Source organism: Lycorma delicatula, chromosome 1 (genome assembly GCF_047948215.1).
Source record: "Lycorma delicatula isolate Av1 chromosome 1, ASM4794821v1, whole genome shotgun sequence".
In the NCBI taxonomy this organism is placed as follows: domain Eukaryota; kingdom Metazoa; phylum Arthropoda; class Insecta; order Hemiptera; family Fulgoridae; genus Lycorma; species Lycorma delicatula.
Window position 1 is genome coordinate 359,813,596 of NC_134455.1, and position 19,415 is coordinate 359,833,010.

General features: G+C 33.5%; 1 protein-coding gene across 4 annotated transcripts in view; it reads right to left on the reverse strand.

Moving 5' to 3' along the window:
- LOC142334482 (farnesol dehydrogenase-like) overlaps positions 1 to 19,415 on the reverse strand; it is a 44,101-nt gene that overhangs the window by 16,862 nt on the left and 7,824 nt on the right. Inside the window, exons 1-2 of one of the 4 annotated variants that reach the window (XM_075382552.1) lie at positions 17,018 to 17,388; positions 1,199 to 1,348 (exon numbers count right to left, since the gene is read on the reverse strand). In XM_075382552.1, coding sequence (XP_075238667.1) covers positions 1,199 to 1,330 — 132 coding nt within the window. In that variant the 5' untranslated portion in view covers positions 1,331 to 1,348; positions 17,018 to 17,388. Of the gene's footprint in view, positions 1 to 1,198; positions 1,349 to 14,283; positions 14,360 to 17,012; positions 17,389 to 19,415 lie in introns of those variants that run through there. The other 3 variants (XM_075382550.1, XM_075382549.1, XM_075382551.1) reach the window with 3 other exon arrangements.

Sequence of the window (19,415 nt, forward strand, 5' to 3'; positions counted from 1 at the left end):
ATTATACTCATTATCATAAGAAGAAATTTGTTAATGATTGCTATGAAAAAAATCCATATACATTCAAAGTTTCTTTTCACTTTTGTTTATGAAAATGCCTCGCATTCTCTTATATTCATGCAGTTATATGTTCAAAAATGTCAATGTCATATAATTACAATTCAAAATATAGTTTGTAATGAATGTTTTATTTACTTTTAATACATTAGATTTTAATGTCAACCCTACTGAATGTTTTTCACTACCAATATTTATTATTTTAGAGTAACATATGTGCAACAGTAAAACTGCAAAATTGCATTAAAAAAACGTTTTTCGATCTATTAATAGTTGTTTGAAAATTGAACTTGATTAAAAAGTGATATGGTTTTTAGGTGATGTTCAGTTTTGTATATTAGAATTTTTCATAATGTGATTTTACCAGTGAAACAGAATAATATAATGTAAAGAGATGTAAAGATGTAATGTAATTTCATTCATTTATTATTAGATTTAGAAGTTACTGAAAAATAAAGATAAAGTATTGTGCATATTAAATTTTCATTACATCAGATATTAAAATAGTTTATCATAAAAATTTAATTAAAAAATTGTTGAAAATTTAAAAAGTTTATTTAAAACCAAATTTCTACAAAAGTTGGTATTAAATTAAGATACAATTTTTTTAATGATGCAACTTGTTAAAAAGGTGGTACTTTTCTGCAAAAGTTGTAAGATTCGTACAATCTAAAGGGTTGACATGTCTTGGCTAGGAGAAATACAATGTAACATTTTAGGTTTGGTTCTGTCAATCACTACTTAAAGTGAGTTGGAGACATGAGGATTGAAATAAAGATTTAATTAAAAGGCTTGATACTAGCAAGGGATAGTTACGATTTTAAAAGAATAAAGCTGGAGGAATCTTTAGATTTCAAAAGACATCCGAAGGATATGTTGACTTCCATGATGCAAATTTTAAGTAAATATCATGGGAAACTGAGGTCCAGGCAGATGAAGAATTTCATGATTGAAGAATTTAAGGTGCGCTTTTTCTGGTCAACTTACTCTTTATTTTTTAGACAAAGTTGTAATTGCCCAGATGTTTGCCAACAATCAATGAAAGACAAGGTTTACAAACAGGAATAGTTTATATGCACTGAATTGATTAGTGTGTTAATTATATTTGAAGAGCCATCCTTATTAAAACACAAATACTTACTTCAAGTCTATCCAATCTTCTTGCAAGACCGACCACATTCATGCCAATATTAACCAATGATTCTGCAATAGCTGCACCAATTCCTGAACTGGCTCCTGTAACCACAGCTACTTTCCCTTTCCAGTTTTCCATTCTTTTGGAATTATTATCTTAAAATAATAATAAAATAATATTGTATATGAAGGCTAGTTAAACTACAAGAAGAAGAATATTTAATAATTTAAAGATTATGATATACTAGAGTTTTTTTTTAGCTTTTTTTAAGAATAAATAAATATTTTTATTACACTCTGCTACAGTAAAAAAGTACTTTTTAATTTATGTAATTTTTCAAATACATAAATATGTAATTTTAATAAATATAATTACATTACAAAAGGGGCGGCAATGAATCGGGTTATTTTGTAACACTGTTTTTCCGAGTTAGAGTCGAGTAGGAATGAAACCGCTACTGCCAATTTGTAGATTATTGATATGCGTTTAGTTGCAATGGAGCCGTGAGATGGAAAACACCCACTGGTTTTTGGTCTAGTGGTGAACGCGTATTCGCATCTAAGTTGATTTCGAAGTCGAGAGTTCCAGCGTTCATGTCCTAGTAAAGGCAGTTACTTATATACGGATTTGATTACTAGATGGTGGATACCAGTGTTCATTGGTGGTTGGGTTTCAATTAACCACATATCTCAGGAATGGTCGAACTGAGACTACACTTTATTTACATTTATACATATCATCCTCATTCATCCTCTGAAGGAATACCTAACGGTGATTCCCGGAAGCCAAACAGAAAAAAGGAAGTGAAGTGAGAACAATATGCTTTCCTGTGAAAATGTTTTACAAAATCGGTGACAGTTACGTAATCGCTCAGAATGAATATCGAAAACATTACGCAATTGATCGCAATAGTGCTATTCCATCTACTCATGTCTCCTTTTTCATCAACTCAAGACTTGGGTTCTGATTCTACGCTACAGAAGAACGATAGTATTGTAAAAATAGTACGTAACCCCGAGAATATCGCGACTGTGAGAGAGACATTTGAAGTCTCCAAGAGGCGGATCGACGCCGCCGGTTAGCGCGTCGCCATTCGGACTGTGTTAATCGGACTGTCCGATGGCAGTTTATGGTAAAGTTTATACAATGGTCTCAAACTTCACCCGTAGAAATCTCAACTTATACAATACATGAAAGTGATTATGAAAACAGGGTAAATTTCTGTTAAACTTTATTGAAGTTAATTAATCAAAGGCAAAATCTTGTCAACAATTTACTGGAGCTCTTTGGCTCATTTTCATTTGTCAGAATTTGTTAACAAGTCAAATTTTTGATACTGGGCTTCTAAAAACCCTAGAATCTTTCTAGAGATGCTGCAAAGAGTAATGGGTGACTTTAACAAGAGACATACTGATTGTGTACGGCGGAATAGCGGTCATTTGCAAGATGTCATTTTTGGATGATAGATTTCTGTTTTCCGCGACCTAAAATCAAAAACAGTAAATAAATACTTTCATGTCTACGCTGTTTCATACTCATTAAAATAAAATAAAATTAATAATTCACTCTAAACTTTTTTAAAATTGCTCAATTCACTTCCGCACCCATTATAAGTAACTTATTTTTAGGTGAACCATAAAGGTTATTATTATTGAGATTAAAATAATAATGTACTCTGAATAACGATAAAACTGAAGGTTAAAAGAAACTTTGTAATTATATTCACTTGAGAATATTCATCATTTGATAAATAATATAAAAATGAAAGATATGAAATATAAAGAAACTGAAATGTTTTTCAAATAATATTTATTTAGAACTTTAAAAATAATTTATGATACGATACTGTTAATTTTCATATCAATTATATTTTTAAATTAAAAATAAAAAGTTTTGTTCTGATAAAATGCACAAATAACCCATTGGGTTGGTCTAGTGGTAAATTCGTCATCGCATATCAGCTGATTTCGACGTTGAGAATTCTAAGGTTCAAATCCTAGTAAAAGCAGTTTTATACGGATTTGAATATTAGATCGCAGATACCGGTGTTCCCACTCCTGGTAACAGCGCTGGAAGGGCTTCAACTGGTAGGGGGCTTTTATCTGGTCGGTCACAGTCTTTTGAATGTTCTCCAGAGTTCCAAAATGACGTCCTTTTAAGATATGTTTCAAATTCGGGAAAAGGAAAAGGCCACAAGGACTCAAATCAGGTGAATAGCGGGGGTTGAGGAACCGTAGGAATGCGTTTTGTCAAAAATTCCTGATGGAAATCGTCATGTGACACGGGCCATTGTCATGATAAAGCATCCACTTTTTTGCATTCTCTGGTCTCACGCGAATCACTCTTTTCCTGAGCCTTTCAAGGATATCTTTGTAAAACAGTTGGTTGGCAGTTTGTCCTGGACGAACAAATTCTTTATTTATACTGTCAAAAACAAATCAGCATGGTTTTGATTTTTGATTTGCCCTCCAAGGGGCCCTTTGGAGTTAAAAGACACTCTACTGGGCTGAGCTATACTTCACTGTATGTCCGGCCCAGGGGAGTAGGGTGAAAAAAAAAGAACAATAAATGTTAAACTTTTATTAAATGTATTACAATTACACAACAGAAATGAATGATTTTCTAATTTTATCTTTTATTAGAAAGTAATAAATAAAATATTCTTGGGTTATTTAGTACTAAATTTAAATGCATTAAGTATACTTATATAAAACTGAGAAATTAAAAGCTTTTAATGGCACAATAAAAGTTAATATCGCTACATATAAATAAACTGTTACATTGAAAGAATAGTTAATTATTTAGTAAGTGAAATAGATATGTGAATAGATTAGTATAGTTAATAGATATGTGAAAATATCCCGTTATATTTAAGCAAGGTGATATAAATAATTTACTGATAAACTACTTTAAAAAACAATAAAAGTTTATTTTTGACAGTAAATGGCGCTTTAGATTTTTAAATAGAAAAGGTGAAATTTAACATTTTGTTATACATAAATTCAGAATGAAAAAATAAATATAATTTTCATCTAGAAAAAGTGATCCACTATAAATCATGTAAAAAACAATCTGTTGTGAACACCACATGACTTCCTTGTACGCCTATTAAATTACATATACACATTTTTTGCTGAACTTCATTTAAACATATTTCATTTGAATGTGAGATACGATCCTCCAATTCTTTAATAAAGTGGACAGTTACACAATTATATTGTGGTGGGCACCACATTGCATCACATTTTTTGAGGTGCCGGTATCGTATCATTGGTGTCGCATTTTATATTAGATTATATATTAATTTTGTATCACGTCGCTCAAGTAGTTATGAGGTGTACCTGAGTACGTGTTGGATCCATAACCGTATACATCGGTTCGAAACCGACTTCATATACATATATATTTTTTAACTTTTTTTTTAATTTAAGTATATTGATTTATTAATAATTATTAACATCTGTAAACGTTTTTGAATTAAAATTAAAAGTACATAAAATTTTATTTCGCCAATAACATGATTTTTTTCAATTTTTTTTTATTGTTATTATTGAATTATTTTTTATTGTAACACTTTTTTTACAATCAGAGATTAATAATTATTAATAAATCAGTAGATTTAAATTTTAAAAAAAGAGTTAAAAAATGTATATGCAGTCGGATTCGAACCGATTTGCCTTCCCATTGTAAGAGCCAAATATTTCATTAATTAAACTTTTATTTGGCTATAACTCTGGAATCAATGAAAATAAGTACCACTTATGATGGTACTTATTTTAAAGCTCACAATGAGGGCTTTTATTACTGCAGTTAATAAAAAGTCCAAAATCCAAAAAAGTTGGATTTTGGGCTTTTTTTCACACTTCTAATCCAATCGATTACAATCAAAAGGGGAGGTATACAACTAGATGTTACAACAGTCCTAAATCAAAAATTTCAACATTTTTTGGCCAATCGTTTTTGAGTTATCCGAGATAAATACGTACGTACAGACGTCACGTCGAAACTAGCCAAAATGGATATTGCCGTTGAAATCTGAAAACCGAAATTTTTCGCGATCACAATACTTCCTTTACTTCATATAAGGAAGTAAAAAGAGTGACGTAATTTATGTGACATTCTTATACAGAGTGTTCCACGAAGAAATTGAGAAACCATATTTTCACCAGTAGAACATGTCCTTACTGGTGAAAATAATGAAAAAAGTATATATAAATATAGGTCTCGAAACGATTTGTTTTCGAGTTACTGCTAGCGAAAGATTTACCCGGATTTCAGCTCTTCTAATGAAAGATGCCCTACTGCAATTTTTTGGACAAAAATTAAGAAGTGAAGTTGGTGATTTCTTGTGTAATTTGAGCTGGGAAATCGCATAAAATAGGTCTCTGTAACTTTAGTAGTTTTTAAAATATCCGACATAAAACATTAAATTCGAAAAGGAAGAAAATCATTCGAAAGTAGAAAAAGAAGTTTTTTTTAGGTTTGTAGGTACAATAGCTTTGTTAAGTGACTAATAAATGCGAAAGATTTAATAATAAAACTTGTAAAGAATTTAATTATGAGAAGATTAATCTAAATACAGCCAATAAAAATTTAATAAAAACATTTTTAAATTAGTTTTTATTGAAACAAAACAGACGACAAATAGTTCTATTATCAGGTATTATTCTGTACCTAATAAGCATTATTCTTAATAATTTTTTTTTTGTCTTCAGTCATTTGACTGGTTTGATGCAGCTCTCCAAGATTCCATATCTAGTGCTAGTCGTTTCATTTCAGTATACCCTCTACATCCTACATCCCTAACAATTTGTTTTACATATTCCAAACGTGGCCTGCATACACAACTTTTCCCTTCTACCTGTCCTTCCAATATTAAAGCGATTATTCCAGGATGCCTTAGTATGTGGCCTATAAGTCTGTCTCTTCTTTTAACTACATTTTTCCAAATGCTTCTTTCTTCATCTATTTGCCGCAACACCTCTTCATTTGTCACTTTATCCACCCATCTGATTTTTAACATTCTCCTATAGCACCACATTTCAAAAGCTTCTAATCTTTTCTTCTCAGATAATCCGATCGTCCAAGTTTCACTTCCATATAAAGCGACACTCCAAACATACACTTTCAAAAATCTTTTCCTGACATTTAAATTAATTTTTGATGTAAACAAATTATATTTCTTACTGAAGGCTCGTTTAGCTTGTGCTATTCGGCATTTTATATCGCTCCTGCTTCGTCCATCTTTAGTAATTCTACTTCCCAAATAACAAAATTCTTCTACCTCCATAATCTTTTCTCCTCCTATTTTCACATTCAGTGGTCCATCTTTGTTATTTCTACTACATTTCATTGCTTTTGTTTTGTTCTTGTTTATTTTCATGCAATAGTTCTTGCGTAGGACTTCATCTATGCCGTTCATTGTTTCTTCTAAATCCTTTTTACTCTCGGCTAGAATTACTATATCATCAGCAAATCGTAGCATCTTTATCTTTTCACCTTGTACTGTTACTCCGAATCTAAATTGTTCTTTAACATCATTAACTGCTAGTTCCATGTAAAGATTAAAAAGTAACGGAGACAGGGAACATCCTTGTCGGACTCCCTTTCTTATTACGGGTTCTTTCTTATGTTCTTCAATTATTACTGTTGCTGTTTGGTTCCTGTACATGTTAGCAATTGTTCTTCTATTTCTGTATTTGAACCCTAATTTTTTTAAAATGCTGAACATTTTATTCCAGTCTACGTTATCGAATGCCTTTTCTAGGTCTATAAACGCCAAGTATGTTGGTTTGTTTTTCTTTAATCTTCCTTCTACTATTAATCTGAGGCCTAAAATTGCTTCCCTTGTCCCTATACTTTTCCTGAAACCAAATTGGTCTTCTCCTAACACTTCTTCCACTCTCCTCTCAATTCTTCTGTATAAAATTCTAGTTAAGATTTTTGATGCATGACTAGTTAAACTAATTGTTCTGTATTCTTCACATTTATCTGCCCCTGCTTTCTTATCATTACTATAACACTTTTTTTGAAGTCTGACGGAAATTCCCCTTTTCCATAAATATTACACACCAGTTTGTATAATCTATCAATCGCTTCCTCACCTGCACTGCGCAGTAATTCTACAGGTGTTCCGTCTATTCCAGGAGCCTTTCTGCCATTTAAATCTTTTAATGCTCTCTTAAATTCAGATCTCAGTATTGTTTCTCCCATTTCATCCGCCTCAACTTCCTCTTCTTCCTCTATAACACCATTTGCTAATTCATTTCCTCCGTATAACTCTTCAATATATTCCACCCATCTATCGACTTTACCTTTCGTATTATATATTGGTGTACCATCTTTGTTTAACACATTATTAGATTTTATTATATTAATTATTATATTATTATTATTTTATTTTATTCTTAATACAGCAAAACAAAAATATTAAGTATATGAAGTAATAGTCATTGCCGGAAATGATAGTCATAACTTTCTCACTCAGTACATCTTCAATATAAATTCACACTCCCTTTTAGGACAGATTCCCTAAATTATAGGAACTAATTAGGTCGATTTTATAAGAAAGCTACCTATTGTAATGGGTACCATGATTCGACTTCCGGAAAAGTTTGACATATCTTCGCATTTCACATCCTCAGACCCCAAAACTACCGTCAGTTCAAAAGTTTATGTATACATTTACATATATATTTCACTTTCTTGTGGACATGATAACTGCCGTAATTATGCGCCAATGACTTTCAAATTTATACATAAAATATAACGATCCAAAATGTCAGTCGAGTTCGTTAATGGGTAAAATCGGATCATGGGAGTGTAAATGGGAGGGCTTTTTCGAAAAAACAAAATATTGCTATAACTTTCCTATTAAGTAAAATATCGAATTTGTTTAAAGTTCCTACTATTTTTCTGGATAAGGGCCTAAAACTTATGTAAGTAAAGTCTTTTGATATCACCAACCATTGGCCCAGGAGGTGGAAAAATGGGGTTTTGAAGACAAAAAAAAAATCATACCTCCCTTAATAGGCACAGTATCAAATCGGTTTAAAGTGGTCGTTAGTCCTCTAAACATTACTTAAAACGTTTGTTTGAAACAATTTTTGATATGACGAACCCTTTCAGCAAAGGATGACCAAGATGTTGTTGGAATTGTAAGAAAATGAGGGCTTGTATTTTAAACATATGAAACTGCTTTTCACATGCAACCATTGGCGTATTGAATAAATATTAGCATCGATGAAATCTACCTCCGTCTTTGGTCTTGCTGAAAGGGATTTTTTTAAATTATTATTTTTTTTTTTTTTAATTTCACAGTACTCCTATCAAGGCGCATACCAGTACTAAATTGAATGCCGGAGGTAGTTTATTTTACTATCAGTTTTAATCATTTTAAAAGGTAATTATTTAGTTGAGGTGCCTCACCCCAAAATCACAAAAAACATATCATTTTCATTCAAAATTAATATTTATTCATTTAATGATGTATTTTGGGTGTCGGAAAATAGAAACTTAGTAAAAATTTACAAATTAAAAAAAACGAAAACTCAAAAAAAACGCAACAGAATTACTAAAACCATCACTAAACAACTAAAAACGAACAACAAAACGAAAAAGTAACAGAACTATTAACGAAAACTGCAATAATAACCACGAATAGTCGGAGCAAGAAAAACGCAACCGCAATCATCAAGAACTGAACTTACCCTAACTAATTATTTATTACTTTATTTTTTTTTTTTTTTTTATATTCCCATCTACTCCTCTGGAACGGATCTACAATCAAGTTTGACTCGCGCCAGAGGAGTGTCCTTTACTCTAGCTCGCCTCCCCGCCCGCCGGCTGTATGTCCGGCACGGCAGGTCAGTTCACCGGTTAGCTCTTTTATTTCGTAGGTGGAAATTCCACCTACGACAAGCCGTCATCAGCGAGCGGTTTCTTCTTGACGAGCTTCCTCATCTTTCTTCTTTATAACTGCGGTTATAAACGACGAGATCACATTAAAGTTATCCTCGTTAAGTAGCATTTTATCCACTACATTCTCCGTAGATAATGGCCCTATACGTCTTACACAGGATTGCCTGCTTTCAGTCCAACGGTTACATTCAAATACTACATGTTCAGGGGAATCATAAGCCCCACAGTAAGGACAGTTGTTGTTATCTACCCTTAGTCTCGCACATAAATAGGACCTGAACGACCCATGCCCTGTAAAAAATTGCGTTATCCAGTAATTTATGTCCCCGAACTTCCTTTCTATCCATGGTCGGATCAAAGGTATCAAACGATGTGTCCATCGTCCCGTGTTGGCTACATCCCAACGATGTTGCCAATTACGCAGCATCTCTTCATATGCTTCTTTAGAAGGTTGTCCACGTGCTATACTCACTCGCATCTCCGCCAGTTGTTTAAGCGGAGGAACTCCTGCAATTACGAGTACTGCCTCGGTGGGGACTGAAGAATATGCGCATATCACTCTTAAGCCCATGCGCCGTTGAATTCCTTCAAGGGCTCTTCTGTTCTTGTCGGCACGCAGAGCTCTTTCCCAGACTTGTATACCGTAAAGTAAGATGGAATTAACTACGTGAGCGTAAATTTTACGCTTCGCAGTTCTGGATCCTGTCATATTACCGAGTAATCTGCTAAGATTTTTGACCGTGCATTCAGCTCGTTTACTTATTTCATTCACGTGTGCCGTAAAACTCCTCCTCCTGTCAAGACAGATCCCTAAATATTTGGTTGAAGTCTGTTGCTGGACAAGATTACCCCCTACTCGAATTAGGATGTCAGATATTCTCCTACGACCTGTCATGACTACGTATTTTGTTTTACCATGCGAAAGTTTTAAGCCTTTAGTAGACATCCAGACTTCTGCCATTCGTATCGCTGCGTTTGCCTTCTCCGATACCTCTACTTCAGTTTTTCCAGTAACAACCAAGGCCAGGTCGTCAGCAAAAGCCACTGGGAAAACACCCAGAGGATAACTCAGCCCGAGAATTCCGTCATAGACCAGATTCCAAAGGAGTGGCCCCAAGACAGAGCCTTGAGGCACTCCACACGTCACTTTGAAGCGGAAGCAGGATCTACCCTGGTGACAAACAACAAACCTATCCTGCAGGTAATTCTGGATAATTCTTCTTAGGTATCCAGGAATATCCTTATCTCTCAACGCTTGTAGGATCGCATCCCATTTCAGCGAATTAAAAGCATTGCTCACATCAAGCAATATCACAATTGGTATCTTCCTGGTGCGCCAAGTACCCGATGCCGCTTCGTCCACCAGACGCATAACTGTCTTAACAGCACCCACCGTAGAACGCCCCTTACGGAAACCAAATTGTGCGTTAGAAAGGCCACCATGTTCTTCAATCGCATTTTTCAGCCGCAATTCCAACAATCTCTCTAGGAGTTTGCAGATGTTATTAATCATTCATATAGGTCTATATGCTACTTGTAAGTCATCGGTCCCCGGTTTCTTGATAAGGGCCAACCTGGACTCTTTCCATTGCATTGGAATACAACCATCTCTCCGGATCTTATTCATGATATTAAGAAGCTCTGCAGGCATCCTCTCTGCTAATATTCTGATTCTCTCGGCTGGAATGCCATCTGGCCCGAGTCCCTTATGTAGCTTCAGTCTTTTCACCGCCATTAACAGCTCACTAGCGTCAAGAAGTTCAAACCTATTATCCACAATCTCTTCCCGAATAGGATCCACTTGCTGAGGAAATAATTCCTTAACAACACGATGGATCTTATCGTCTGTTAAGGCAGGTAATCTCTTCCCTAACTTGTTGGTAACAATTTTAAAACCCCTGCCCCATGGATCAGCATCTATATCTTGACACAGTCGCTTCCAGCAACTGGCTTTAGCCCTTTTAATTGATGCATTATATGCATTCCTTGCTTCCACGTATACCTCACGCGCAGCATCCCTTAATCTAGCATTCTGCCTACCCGATCTTTGGTTCTTGCTTTCCATGCTGCCTTCCGTAGTTGTTCCAAATCAGGCGACCACCAGTAAGCATGTTGCTGCCTCCGGGGATAAACTAAGACCCCCGCTTTTCCGCATTCCTCTTGAACTTGTTCCACAAAGTCTTCGGGGGACATATCGCCAGCAAGTCTTAGGATTATTCTGTCCCTAAACCGTAAGCATCCTTTTTTGGAGACGATCAGCCTTCCCGACATTACACGAATTTCCCTGGATCGGGACTCAAATGCTATAAATAGATGGTCCGATAAACTCTCTTTATTAATAATCCTCCAATCAAAGAAGTCATTAATATCAGTACTCGTTGTAAAGGCTAAATCTATTGCCGAACACGACATTCGTCTACGGAACGTCATATCTTCACCGTTTATACAAGTCAGCCCTAGTGTATTAACATACTCACTCAGGTGACGCCCTCTTAAACTGTTTACAGTTCCCGCAAATTCGGGACTTTTGGCGTTAAAGTCTCCAGCGATTAAGACTTTACGACCTCTATGCCTCATAACCTCTCCTGCAAGATTTTCTAGGAATACTACAAAATTATCTATTCCCGCATTTGGAGAATTGTAGCAAGAAAATACTACGATTTCACCGAGGTCGGCCCATATAAAACCGTCACTGCTGCCACTGCTAATTATAGGGATCCCAGACACCGGAAAACCAATAGCTACTGTCGTTGTCGCATCCACTAGCCATCCTGTTCCAGAAGTAAGATCATAAGGAGGTTCCGACACAAAAATGATGTCTGAGCGCTCCGTCAAAGCGGTGTCCCACGATAAAGCCAATGATTGTCGGCTCCTATTGCAATTGATTTGTAGAAATCTTATTTTGCAACAGTACACCGATCGGTCCTGTGGCCCTCCTTACCACATAGCATGCAGGTTGTCAGGTCTTTACGTTGTGCTCTGTGATGACCCGCTTTTCCACACCCGTAGCACAGTTGCGAACGGTCCACACCCTTGCAGGTCGCAGAGACGTGGCCGAAAGACCAACATCTAAAACATTTTTCTTCCGGTTCTCTTATGTACGCTCCACAATGAACCCAGCCGATGCGAACCCGTCTTTCCGTTAATTTTTTTGCGGCCCGGAAGTTCGTGATTACGGTGACGTTTTTAGTTTCACCGTAAGCTTGTCTTATTGACGATAATTTAAAGTCTTCGTCCTCACCGAGTACTCGCGATAACGCAGTGGTTATTTCTTCTTCTGTTGTATCCATGGCTATGCCCTTAACATGTACCACCGTCCGCCTGCTTTCACGTGACCTGAGATCAATTTTAAGATCAGCCGCCTTGGTTTTCAATAACGTTTTCAGCTCGGCAGCTTTCTTTGAACCTTGGACCCGAATATATAAATCATCATTTACACCTTTCTTTAGTGACAAAATATCACCCACTTCTTCTTGTGGTACCGAAGACTTGACAGTCCGTAATAAATCCGCGTAGGATCTTCCCTGCGCTTTAACAATAACAGTACCGCTATCAGTTACCGCGGGTGTAGTTCTTAAGACCTGTTTTACTTCTTGACGTCCTTTTCCTGGTCGGACATAAATCTTAATGTTTCCCTCCTGTTGACGAAGCAAGTACAATATAATCTTGCGTAAGCTTGTCCCGAATTTGCCTCCAGGAAGAACGAAAGTCGGCACTGCAGAACTACTTACAACTCTTTTCAAGGCAGCTAATATCGTCTTGAGTAATGGCTCCTCATGCTCCGATGAGTCATAAAATATTGTATATCGCGTAAATTGAATCGTAGAAGCATCACTACACATTATAGTAGAGATATCTTGCTTTATTTCACCTGGTTTCGCTTGGTACCTCCTAGATTCTTGAACGCTTTTATTTTCCACAATGTCATGAAAATGACACGTGTCACCCTCCTGTGGATATTCCTCTAGTTGTACAAGACGCTGCAATAAATCAATAGGCCATTTCCTATGTAGGAGGCGTATCAGATCATCGTCCGATGTTATATCCGCCATAATGTCCACTACTTGACTTTGGTGGACAAAGAATTTGGCAATTCAGTCTGAGTCGGAATCTCATTACATTGCTTCGGATGTGAGAGCTCATAAAGAGCCCTCACCGAGGTTCCTAAGTCTTTAGCTAATTCAAGAATCTTAAAAGCGCATTCTTTAATTTCTTTCTTAGTATTAATGCTTCCATGCACTAATTTCACTAAATTTTCAACTTCTTTCATCAGCTGATCAAAGTCTGTGCCCTCGATAGAATCACTATCTGTGCTAGCTTCAATCTCCTCTAGTTTACGTTTTTGAGGCTTATCGCCAGGGGCCTCCCTTCTCTTGTTTCTTTGTGGAAGTGGGACTGTCCGTACACTAGGTGTAGTCTGCGGAGACACGCTCTCCAATTGGCTCACAGACTGTTCCTGCTGCGATACTTCCATCCTAACAGGGGAACGAGCCAGTGTTTTTTTAGGTTTAAAACATTTGTCAGCCATCTCACAATTCAGCAAGAGCAGATAAAATTATAAAATGTTAAAAATCTAACTCTCAACTCAATCCCAATTAACTTGATACCCCACTCACTATAATCGGAGGAGGTCCAATACGGGGGTCAGGGGGTCACTTACTAGAAGCAAATTCAATAAAACTAGGTCTATATATAACAAGATTAAACTTGACTTCTATTCCAGTAACTTATAAATTAAATATTTATATACTAACACATTGCATGTTAATAACACACACACAAATGCAGTTAAATGTAAATAGTTTACTCACTACTATAGACAAGTATACTTACTTGTGTATAGTCTTACACGCACAGTCTTAATATAATAAAAAAGCTTAATATTATATTTATAGGACTCTTATCAAGAGATAACGCAAACAAAAGAAATAAATTTAACTCTGTTCAAGCCACAATAGCTTATCACTGTAAGCTATTGTTATTAATAATATAAAGTAATTATAGATAAGATTACTTGTTTATTGTCTTAACTTATTTTCACTAGCCTCAACAGCCAATTTAACATTGGCTCTTATGGAGAAAAACGTTACGACAGTAATTAAAAACGTAATTACAGCACAGTCCGGTCACCAAAATTCACAAAATCTTACACAATTGTCCGTTATCCTTACCTCGAAATGATTCACTACTTGTCCAATAAAAAAGCCGCAAAAAACCAAACCAAAAACGCATAAAACGCAGAGCAAGAAATACACGTCCACTCAGGCTGAGTATCCATACTCGACTAATTTTAAATTAATTCAATTATTTATTACTTAAATAATCAAAACATTACTATTGATTAGTCAAGATTAGCGATACCCATCGGGTTGGTGTAGTGGTTAACGCGTCTTCCCAAATCAGCTGAATTGGAAAGTCGAGAGTTACAGCGTTCAAGTCCTAGTAAAGCCAAGTTATTTTTACACGGATTTGAATACTAGATCGTGGATACCGGTGTTCTTTGGTGGTTGGGTTTCAATTAACCCCACATCTCAGGAATGGTCGAACTGTGAGAATGTACAAGACTACACTTCATTTACACTCATACATATTCATCCTCATTCATCCTCTGAAGAATTATCTAAACGGTAGTTACCGGAGGCTAAACAGGAAAAAAAGAGAGAGAGTGTCAAGGTTAGCGAGCGTAGGTTAAGTTTAGTTAGTTCCTACTATTTATTTTCATGTTTATATCTTCAAATATAATGTTTCACTCTGATATAAGTATTTTTTTCGATTTTCATTGTGTTATGTGTACCACTATGTAAATTTTTACAAATTTTCTATTTTCCGACACCCAAAATATATAATTACGTGAATAAATATTAATTTTGAAGGAATTTGATATTTTTTTTTGTTCTGATTTCGTAGTGAGGCACCTAAACTAAATAATTAATTACCTTTTAAAGTTATGTAGATTATTAATAGAATAAATCCTAATATACTGATATCAAATTGTATCTCGTAAGACTGAGAAAGAATTACCTTCCCACAACAAAACATACATTTTCGTTATTAAAACTAATTTACTTTTATAATATATTTCCTTCAATTTCCGTTTACCAAGATAAATATTCAAATAAAACGTAAAAAAAAAAGGCGCATCGCTTCTTTTTTAGTAATGCTTACGCATTATTTAGTAGTACCTTATACATCGTAAAGTAATTGTGACTTTATTTTCTTCTTTTATAGTTTTCAAAGACTATTTTGAAGGCAAGAAGATTGAACAAAAGAGATTTAGAAAGGTCTTACTGTGTAGTTATAAAAAAATTATAAAATCATGATATGTATTTGTGTTCCTTATTTGGCTTTATATCTTGAAAGGTTTAACTTTTAGTACAGGGATAAAGAGGAGAATTTTTTAGATTATTTTTTTTTTTTGAGAAAAAAATAAGTTTACATTAATAACAAAACAAAAAGATTGTAAAAATAGTAATGATTTTTAATCATTATCACTAAGGATAGGATTAAATTTTAAGCTCAACTAACACCGGAAAAGTTCTGTAATATCGTTTTCAGCTCACGCTTTAATTCTTATGAAGGAAATATATAATACATTTAGAATAATCACACAATTATAACGTGGCTATTATTAAAATATATAAACACGACTAAAATTATAAGAAATAAATTGCATGAAACAAGAAGTTGGTTTTTAATTTGCTGTGGAATTTTAAAAGCTGTAATACAAAGAAAATTTGAAAAAATAATACTTTCTGGCGCAGCCTTTTACTAACTTTTCTAAGAAAAGTACGATATTACTTTCGATCGCATAATGGTAATGCGGGGTGAGGGGTAATAATGGATTTTCTTTATGTTTTAAGGTGTACGAAAATAACATTCACTTAAATTGGAGTTTCCTTATATATTACGTATAAAATTTTGTGTGTAGAAAATCTCCAAAATTACTGGATAAATTTCATTGAAATTTAGGTATGTTCTAGTAACCCACCGGGTTGGTTTAGTGGTGAACGCGTCTTCCCAAATCAACTGATTTGGAAGTCGAGAGTTCCAGCGTTCAAGTCGCAGTAAAGCCATTTATTTTTACACGGATTTGAATACTAGATCGTGGATACCGGTGTTCTTTGGTGGTTGGGTTTCAATTAACCATACATCTCAGGAATGGTCGAACTGAGAATGTACAAGACTACACTTCATTTACACCTCATACATATCATTCATCCTCTTAAGTATTATCTAAACGGTAGTTACTGGAAAAAAGAAGAATTTATCTAAACAGGAAAAAAGAAGAAGAAAGGTATGCTCTAATACTATGTCTGAAGTTCTGAACGTGACAGTTTGATGAAGGTTGGTTGAATTGTTCTTGAGTTATGCTCAAAAGTTCGAAAAAGATTTACACGGGGCAAGTTTGAAGCGTGGTTTGTTATGATGCTTCAAGTTGAAACTCTGACGTTTCTTTATCTGCGGCATCTATTATTAGCAATAGTAAAATAAATTTAAAAAATATTAAAATTAAATTAAAAAGAAAAAAGTCTATCTTCTTGTGTAAAACCGCCCAAGAGTTTTTTAAAAATAATTATGTCGTTTTTTATCTTTTTTTAACTATTTTGTTTCAATTATTTTCTGAGACGAAAAAATTTAATGAGATTTGTTTTTATTTCTTAATACATAAAACTGAAAAATGTTTGATTAGATTGCTGTTTCGTTATTAATAACTTCAATTCTTCAGATTTTTTTCGAATTGCTTAATTGTTTTACATTAAAACATTTTTTTCTGTTTCTACAAAAAAGTAATGATTACGAAAGTATAATAATAATAATACAATGTTAAAACAATATTACGAAAAAGTTATTATTAAATATTAATCGTGATGTGATAATTAAGCATATAATATATGCTTACCTTTTTTTTTTTTTTGATTCCTTCAGAAAGGTTAGATGCGACTTCTAATTATTCGAACAGCGAAATCTAATGTTGTTTTCTCGTTAAATGATGACAACCAACTGAAAGTGTGGTTAGAAGTATATAATGTACTTAAACATAATCCATGACCTTGGCTGTTAAAGCAAAAAAACTATTTTATTCATGTAATCCCTCCTAAGTTTCCTTTTTTTATTGTAAATATTTTTGTATACATATGGTATTAGTTAGTAATATATGAATTGTTTTATCTTTTTTTCATTTATTCTTATTACCAAAAACTAATTTTTACTTGTTTTCTTTAATTAACATCACTTTGGAGTAAGAATAGATAAATCGTGTCGTATGACAATCTGAACTAGACGATTATTTAATTCTTCCTCTTAACACTTTACTCTCTCCTAAAACCGGATTCAACTTATTAAGATATAAAAATAGAATGATACTGACTCATGAAATGAAACAGTGTTGCCACATGGTACAGTCTAAGTTTTAAAACTTCATTTTCACAGTCTATGTCTAAAAGTTAAAAAAAAACACGGACAGTTACAAAAATATATATTTATGCAATATTTTATCAGTAATTATAATAAATATACTTCATTATGTAAAGTTATTTACTTTTAATTTACTGCTGACTTCCAAAAGTTTAAATTTAAAAGAAAATTGAAAATGTGATACCTTATAGTTCATTTTTTTTAATAAAATGTTTTTATTAATCAAAATTTCCCCTATTAAGCTTTTAAATAATGTTTTCATTTAGTTATTGAATTAAATTTTTCTCGTAAACAGATACAAGACCAAATTAAAAGTATTTTTTCAATTTTCGAAAAATTTTCTTGAATGTTAAAAAAAAATGATGTTTTTTAGGATATATACACCACGTTTTTCAAAATTTTGAAGTTAATTAATAAATGAAAATAAACTTCGAACCACTTTAAGCCAATTTTACAAATTTATGAAAAATGCAACACAAAAAGAAAAGTTTTATTACATCTAGCAGTATTTCTGCAAAAATCATATCATATAATTATTTGCCTTAGGCAGATTATTTTCTTTATGTCCGTCTTCACTCTCCTCTATAAAACTTCTCTATCCATCAAAGCTTAAGCTACTTTTTTAAATTTCCTGATAACTCCCATTTTCTTTTAAATCATCTATAATTTTTAGTTTTCCTGTTTTATTTTTTGCAGCTTTTACTTATTCTTCTAGTGTAAACCAATCCCCTTGTCTGATATGTCCGAGCTAGTCAACTTGCCTATTCTAATATTTGATCGTAAACGATTGACAATCTACATACATGTTGAAAAAAGCAAAATAAAATATACTCTTTTCGCACAAATTAAGAGTGATCGAATGAAATTAATATTTTAATTATCGGTGACCGAAAAGTATAAAATTATACTAAACTTCATGTTTGTTTCCGATTGTTTAGATTTGCGGGAAGACTAAAGGATGTTTTTGATGAAATTTTTTTATTTTGCGTCTTGGATATTTTTTGATAGTTACACATCTATCTTTTTACGAAACATAATATTATATATCCTAGAAATAGCTTTCAGTTGACAAATTTTTGTTTTTTTAAGACCTAGTACAAATGAAAATTTCTTGATTTTATGTTTTGCTTCTGACAGCTGACAATTTAGTTATTCTCGTTATATTACAATCCATCCAACTTTTTTATCTATTACAAAGAGAAATTTAGTGTTTAGAATTATTTACATCCCTGCTTTAGCAATGTTTTCTGTTTATACGTAGTGAGCTTTTATTGTTTTGCCGGTAAGTGAGTTGAGGTTAGTGAAGTTCTTAGTGCTGAAAAAATGTTATTTTATTGTTTACGTTTAAAAAGCCACGATAGACGAAATTATTTAAAAAGCAAAAAGAACTGCCTGGAAAACGGGTAATATTTTTTCAGTTTTTATGTGTAAACTGGTTTTATGGATAACGAAATAAAGTGCAAATAGTGCAACAAACAAGTCAAAGTGTTTTCAATGTATCTACTGCAAGCATATCTTCTGGAAAAAAACAGAATTATATTGTGTATGATTCCCTGTGTGATAATTTTAAAGATGTAAGTGTCAGTTTAACAAAAGTTAATGTAATTGTTGATATTGAATCGCTAACAAGTTAATTTTTAGTACTGCTAAGAGTAACTTTTATGATGTAGTAATAGTCTATTTTTATTACTAAGCTAAGATTACCCTTAGCTTCAAAACTGTGTATTCAACGTAAATATTGTAGAAAAAACAATTCAATGCAAATCTTGTAGAAAAAACAAATCTGTTAGAACTAATAAGAGAACATGTTTAGGTTATGAAAGTAATGTTAGATTTATGTACAGTATGAATGCTGTAGGTAAGGGTCAACAGTTGAGTACAACATTTT